At 55.6% G+C, this 6,337-nt stretch overlaps 1 protein-coding gene across 2 annotated transcripts; it reads right to left on the reverse strand.

The window, feature by feature from the left end:
- Positions 1-730: 730 nt before the first annotated feature.
- DERL3 (derlin 3) lies at positions 731-5,139 on the reverse strand. 2 transcript variants are annotated; one of them, XM_079322301.1, is made up of 7 exons: positions 5,004-5,139; positions 4,847-4,912; positions 4,292-4,365; positions 3,761-3,854; positions 2,287-2,482; positions 1,816-1,906; positions 731-1,332 (listed from the first exon to the last, which is right to left on the reverse strand). In XM_079322301.1, the coding sequence occupies exons 1-7, from the start codon at positions 5,094-5,096 to the stop codon at positions 1,218-1,220; spliced, it is 729 nt and encodes a 242-aa protein (XP_079178427.1). In that variant the 5' UTR covers positions 5,097-5,139; the 3' UTR covers positions 731-1,217. The 2 variants fall into 2 exon arrangements, with proteins under 2 accessions (XP_079178427.1, XP_079178428.1); XM_079322302.1 differs by having other exon boundaries at positions 4,847-4,909; positions 5,004-5,135.
- Between the last annotated feature and the right edge of the window lie 1,198 nt (positions 5,140-6,337).

Below are 6,337 nucleotides of genomic sequence, written 5' to 3' on the forward strand. Positions count from 1 at the left end.
GCACCCAGCAAGTACTTGAGTCTGACCCTGCTCAGCCCTTACAGCACTGTGTCTTCCAGAACAAATCACCACCTGTGCAGGCCTCTCATCCTCTTTGCAGAGGGGAGCATAAGTGTAGCAGAAAAGCTTGTTCAAATCAGGTCTTATTTTTGATAAGGTGTTTTATTGGAAGACCACAGGGCAGGTTGGGAGGTGGGGTGGGTTGTGTGTGTGCTTCATCAGATGCTGCTTACTCACATTTCATAGTTTGGTGGTGGTTTGCAAGTTTGAACAGCCAGCACTGTTAGGAGTGAGCTGTTGCAGATACAATGTGTATTTGAGGCCAGGTACAAGCACAGTGTGTGTTGTGTTTGCAAGAATGATCAGATCCATTTCACACTGGTGTCAGGCTAGGGATGAGCTTTAGTTTTCCCCTGAAACTCAACTGAAAAATTCAATAAGAGTTACACTCAGGTGCAGACAGTCTTTATTACCAGTGTCAAGTGCTGCTGCCAGGCACTGCCTGGGTCAAGTGTCCAGCTTGTCCTTTGTCCTTTCCCAAGCACCCCTTTATCCAGTTAGACATCCCCCACACTCCTCATGCTCTGCAGCCCTGCTGAGGGAAGAGGGAAAGGACATCTTCCAGCTAGCCTGAACTTGCCCACCAGAAAAGAAAATCCCAAACCTGGCAGTTTTGAGCAAATTCCTGATGAATTTCTACCTCTGCCCCTGGCAGAAATGGACACACAAATGAAAAATAAAGATTTTAATGTAAAGACTCTTTGGAAACAACCACCAGAAAAGGAGTGGGGGACATAAAGGAAAGAAAGAGGCTGAGCTGCATTCTACCATGGTACAGAACTACTTCACTGGAAGCCCACAAATAGGTCCCACAACAGTGGGGGCCAGGTGTCTTTGTACAGAGCAAGAGTGACCTGGCACACAGCAAGTCATTAACAGCAGAGAAGGACAAACTGGTGTAACACCCCATTTGGTACTTACTCCACACCAGGTAACTGAGGAGCCTGTCCCTAGAACTCCTCTGTAAAGCATTCAGCAGTTCTTGTGTGCAAAGCTCTGTGGATCCACTTGGGACAAGGGGAAGATGGGTTACCCACACAAACAGCAACACACTACACATCAGAATGGCAACTGGTGTAATTCCAGCAGGATCTCTGGGCCACAGCATAAGTCCAGCCAGAAGAGAGGACTCTGGCTACATGAAGAAGTCCCCCCTGTTACTGTGGGTGCTGCTGCTCGTTCTGCTCCTGGTCTCTAGGCTGGTGTTCTGGACGATCCTCAGGGAGAGGGTTGTAATTGGGATCCTCTTCAGGTGTGTCAAAAACCATCTTCCTGGCAAGGAACACGCCCATCCCACCGGGCATGCAGGTTAGGAAACAGCTGAGATGACAAGCCCCAGCCCTCCCAGGAACACCCTGGCCCTCACTGGCAGTGACCATCACTGCTCTTCTGTTCAGCTCAACACACAGTGATGACTGTGCCTCCTTCCTTCATCACCACGTCAGATTTGATTGTCAGTGCCCAAAGCAGAACATATTCTGCTTTCTTCAACTACAGAAATACATCAGAGAGAATCCTGCCTCCATCTAGCATTTCCACAAGCAGTAAGCAGACTCTAGTTACTAGCAAAGCTGAAAGTAGCAGCAGCTGCTGTATGGGCCCTGTACATGTTCATATAATTTGCAAATAATGCAGCAAGGGCATGGCCTGTGGAGCTGAGGTGTCAGCAGGTACTTGCCTCTTATGGATTTGCCATGGAAGTGTTCAGGTTGAGAAAACCCACAGTAAAGCCCAGAAAGAATCAAATTTACTTACAGAAAGTTAGGGGTTAACAGCAACTTCTTTCCACCAGGCTGGTTGGGGAAAACATCTTCCAAGAAATAATAGATATGACCCACTGCAATCCCTGGGGAGAGATGCCACCAAGGTCAGGCACAGCTGTGACTCAGCTTTGCCAGCTGGGCAAAACTCTAAAGAACCCCTCAGCTGTGTGCCCACATCCAGCTCTCCCCAGAGCCAGGGATGCTGCAGTTTGCTGTGTAGCCTGAGGGCAGCATCACACACCCAGACCAGACACAGCAGGTCAGAGCTCACCACACCCAGCTTCTGCCCCTGGGACAGATATAAAAAGCAGGTCACAAGCAAAACTCAGGCACAAATCCAGCCAGCTCACCAACATCTTAGGAGGAACCAAGAAAAGTGCCAGTGTCCCAGCAGCACCTGTGAGAACTGAGTGCTGTGGCTGCAAGGTGCCCTTGCTCCCATCACCCAGCAGCTTTGACTTACCCAGCAAATCGATGATGATGGAGTTGCCTAGCAGCAGAGAGAATCCCATCAGGACCCAGGGCAGGAAGGGGGCTTGGAAGTTAAGAAGCCCAAAAAAGTTCATGCGGATGTAAGGGTTCCTGCGACTCCACACGTACACCAGCATGATGGTGAAAGCCTGGCCCAGGAAAAACAGGCTGGCAAAGAGTCCAAACAGCTGGGAGCTACCGAGTCAAGGAAAAACCCAGCCCCCCTGAGCACCAGCTCCAGCAGCACAGGGTGCTTTGGGACAGGAAACCAAACCAGAGGCTGCAGATCACAGCGTTCCAACACACTGCCCGTGTCACCAAGCCTGTCCTGGCTGACATATACTGACCATCACTGTCCCCACACACATCTCCCTCCATGCCACCCCAGAACAAGACACTCTGGAGTGCACACGGAGGCTGCTCACTCCTTAAGCTGATGTCTACATCCACCTGTAGAGAGCTCTACAGTCACCTTGGAAAAATGAACATCAAAATGATCTTCAAAGAAGGGCTCTCAGTCTTACAGCACTTGGAACAGTGGCATATCTTAACAACTAGCTCACATCCAGTATCTGCCTTCTACAGAAGAAGTTCAGCAGTGAGATGGCTCTTGGAATTCAGAGTCTTCTTCAGAGCACAAGGAGACAGAGAGACACAAAAATTTCCCCTGCCCTTGTTGTAGTTGGACTCCAAATCCACCTCTGGCCAAGCACATGGCTGCTGCAGCCACCTGGATTCTAATAGCTCACATTAGAATCAGCTTCATGCAGAGCTCCCTGGGAACAGCAGTGCTCTGAGCCCTCTGGATAAGACAGCAGAATATATTCAGAGGTTTATGTGCTTAGGAGGGAAATAAATTTCACCATCAGATTGCTGTATTGTGAAAAGAACTCAAGCTGTGTGATGGCACCTGCAGCTACTGTCAGGCTGCAAGCTCTCAACTCACAGCCTGATGTGCTGACAATGGAGTATGAGGGAACTCACTCCTTGTCCTCGTGGTTCTTTTTGTCCTGAGCCAGCCCCACGCAGTCACAGGCAGGCTGCACTCACCAGAGCTCAGGCAGTGCCCTGTCACAGCTGGACAGGTTCTTGCAGCAGAACACGTGGCCTCCTTTCAGGCTGAGCTTCTGAGCACTGTGCCACGTGTCCTCTCCAGGCATGAGGCAGCCCAGCCCCTTGCCAGGGGCATCAGCACTGCTGCAGACAGCAGCACAATCACAGGCAGCTTCTCTCTCCTCCAAGCACACTGGATGAGGCACAGGCCAAGGCAGGGGTGGGAAAGATGAGGAGCACAAGCTGTGCCATGCAGCCAGCAGCTGCCCCTGCAGCACAGAACGGGCATCAAGAGCTGTGCTGCTCAGCAGGCAGGTACTGCTGCACAGCACAAGAGAGGTGGCACACAAGCCCTACACTACCCACAGCATCTCAGGAGACACCCAGGAGCCTCAACCAACTACAAAGGATACTGTCATGAGAAACCCTCCAAAGAGGAACATGAAGACAAAGTCAGCTGTCCTTCCACGGAAGGAGCCTTCTTCCAGCATGCGGCAGTACCTGTACCTGAGCAGGAGACAAGGCAGGGTTGCAGTATAGGAAATTAACAGAAATTAACTCTGCTCCCCACAGCAGCACTTCCCAGGAAAGAAGCTATTGCATCCCAGGAGGCTCAGCCAGGTGTGCAAGCCCAGGGCACAGCAGTGCAAACTTCACTGTTTGGGGCAGCTGCTGTGCTTGAGGCAGGGCTCAGCCCAGGAATGGGCACTGCTCTCCAGCAAGAGCCTGAGCAGCAGTGCCAGCTTCCCTTTGGCAGGGTCTGCCCTGCAGCCAGCACAGATGGAGGGGCAGGAGGGGCACGGCTGCCACTGAAAGGAGCCAAGGGAAGAACCCACAGCCCTAGAGTGCTGCCAAGACAAACCGTGCTGGGGAGGAAGAGGGATGGGGGGAGTTGCATCTAAGCCAAAACGGGAGCAGAGAACTTCACTGAGACCAAAGGATACAGAAATATCATGTTGAAAAAGAAACTGAATCCCAGGGGCCCAAAAAAGAGGAAGTTGGTGATCAGCCTCCATATCTGAAAGAGAAGAGAGAGAAGAGAGAAAAGGAGGTGGACAGAGGTGTCTCCTCATCACGGGTAGAGCAGTGTCCCCAGGGAATGCTCAGTGATGCCCTGTCCCTTCAGAGCCACCCCGGGACTGCAGACACGGCTCCCCCTCCAGCGGGAGGACACGCCGCACTCCGACACATCCGAGCACCGCACCTCCCCAGGAACAGAAAAGATTACTGTTCTGGAGAAGACAAACAGCCACAGTCCAGCACCCAGCGCCACACCAATTCCCTTTCACGCCTCTCCACAACAGACCCTCTCCCCAGCCCGAGAGCAGCAGGCGCACGGCGCGGCGGCGGAGGCGGGGAAGGCTCTGCAGCATGGAGCGCAGCGGAGGATGGAAGGGCCGCTCCGGGGCTGGGGAAACAGCCCGCGGATGACACAGCAGCGCCCGCCGGGGAGGGGACACCGGGCCCGAGCAGCGGCCCCAGCCCGAGCGAGGCCTCACCTGGAATTTCCTGAAGATGAGGTCGGGGTTGAAGTAGAGCTGGAAGGGGGTGATGAACTCCAGCTGCTGTGGAGACAGGCAGAGCAGCTGCCGTCACCCGCCGCCCGCGGCCAGCCCCGGCTCCCGCCCCGCCGCCCCCCGCCCGGCCCCCGCTCACCACGGCGGCGGTGGTGAGCACGCAGGCGGTGGTGTAGGCGCGGGTCACGGCCGGCATGCCCAGGTACTCCTGCGCGAAGCCCTGGTACGCCATGGCCGCGCCGCTCCGCCCGCCCGCCGCGGCGCCTTTAACGCCCCCCCCCGCGCCGCCGCGCGCCCCGCCCCCGCGGGCGCCGCCCGGCCAATCCCCGCGCGACGGGCGGCGCGCGCTCGCCAATGGCAGCGCGCCTCATGGCCCCGGCCCGCCGCAACCGCCAATCACAGCGAGAGCCGCGCGGGCGGGGCACGGGCAGGGGCGGGAACGGCGGAACGGCTGGGGCGGGACCGGGACCGGCAACGGGATACGGACAGCGACAGCGACGGTGACTGGGAACGGGACAGGGAACGGGACAGGGATAGTGACAATGATAGGGACAGGAACAATGACAGGGAACAGTGACAGGGATAATCATAATGACAGGGACAAGGACAGCGACAGGGACAGTGACAGGGACAGAGGCAGGGTAGGGACGGGGACAGGGACAGTGACAGGGATGACATGGACAGAGATGGCAGGGACAGGGACAGCGACAGGGTTAGTGACAGTGACCGTGACAGAGACAGGGAGCGTGACAGGGACAGGGACGGTGAAAATAGCAGGAACAGTGACAGGAACAGTGGCAATGACAGTGGCAGGGACAGTGACAGACAGTATCAGTGACAGGGACAGTGACAGTGACAGGGACAGGGACAGGGACAGTGACCTGCCCAGCCGGGAAGCCCGGCCCGCTCCGCTGTGTCCCCGCGGTCCCGGTGTCCCGGTGTCCCGGGGCTGTCGGCGCTGTGTCCCCGGTGTCCCGGTGTCCCGGGGCTATCGGCGCTGTGTCCCCGTGGTCCCGGTGTCCCGGGGCTGTCAGTGCCGGTCCCCGCGGGCTCGGAGGGAGCGGATCCCTCCCCGGGCCGGGCCGGCAGAACCGGGCGGTGCCGCCTCGGCCGGGCTGTGCTCCGCTTGCTGCGCTGCTCAGAAGGGTCTCGAATTCACTGAGGCACAAAGCGCTGGGGTGTGGGGGTTCTCGGACCTCCGGTGCTCTACGGCACCAGCTCCGCAGCTCTTAGGCTCCTATTTCGAGCTCTTGGCTCATACTTAGTCGGGTAATCTTCTAAATAAGCAAAGCAGCTAGTAGTTAAAAAGGTTATTTATTACAAAGCACATCAGTCTCAAAAGGCAATGGCAAAAGGCAATGGCAAAGCAGTGGCAATAAGCGAATGGCTGGAAACCAGAATGGCTAAAAGCACTAACTCTCCCCAATACAAATTCTTATATAGCATTTTTCCAACAAGCTAAGATGCAAGAGC

This window comes from Erithacus rubecula, assembly GCF_903797595.1.
Source record: "Erithacus rubecula genome assembly, chromosome: 19".
In the NCBI taxonomy this organism is placed as follows: domain Eukaryota; kingdom Metazoa; phylum Chordata; class Aves; order Passeriformes; family Muscicapidae; genus Erithacus; species Erithacus rubecula.

What these genes read in the sequence shown, in the direction of transcription:
- DERL3 (XM_079322301.1), bottom strand. Translation starts at nt 5,096, where the DNA reads ATGGCGTACCAGGGCTTCGCGCAGGAGTACCTGGGCATGCCGGCCGTG. An exon ending in TTTTTCAACATGATATTTCT is followed by an intron (nt 3,855 to 4,291) that starts GTATCCTTTGGT and finishes TCTCCTGCTCAG; the next exon opens with GTACAGGTACTGCCGCATGC. An exon ending in TTGGAGGGTTTCTCATGACA is followed by an intron (nt 2,483 to 3,760) that starts GTATCCTTTGTA and finishes GGTAGCTCCCAG; the next exon opens with CTGTTTGGACTCTTTGCCAG.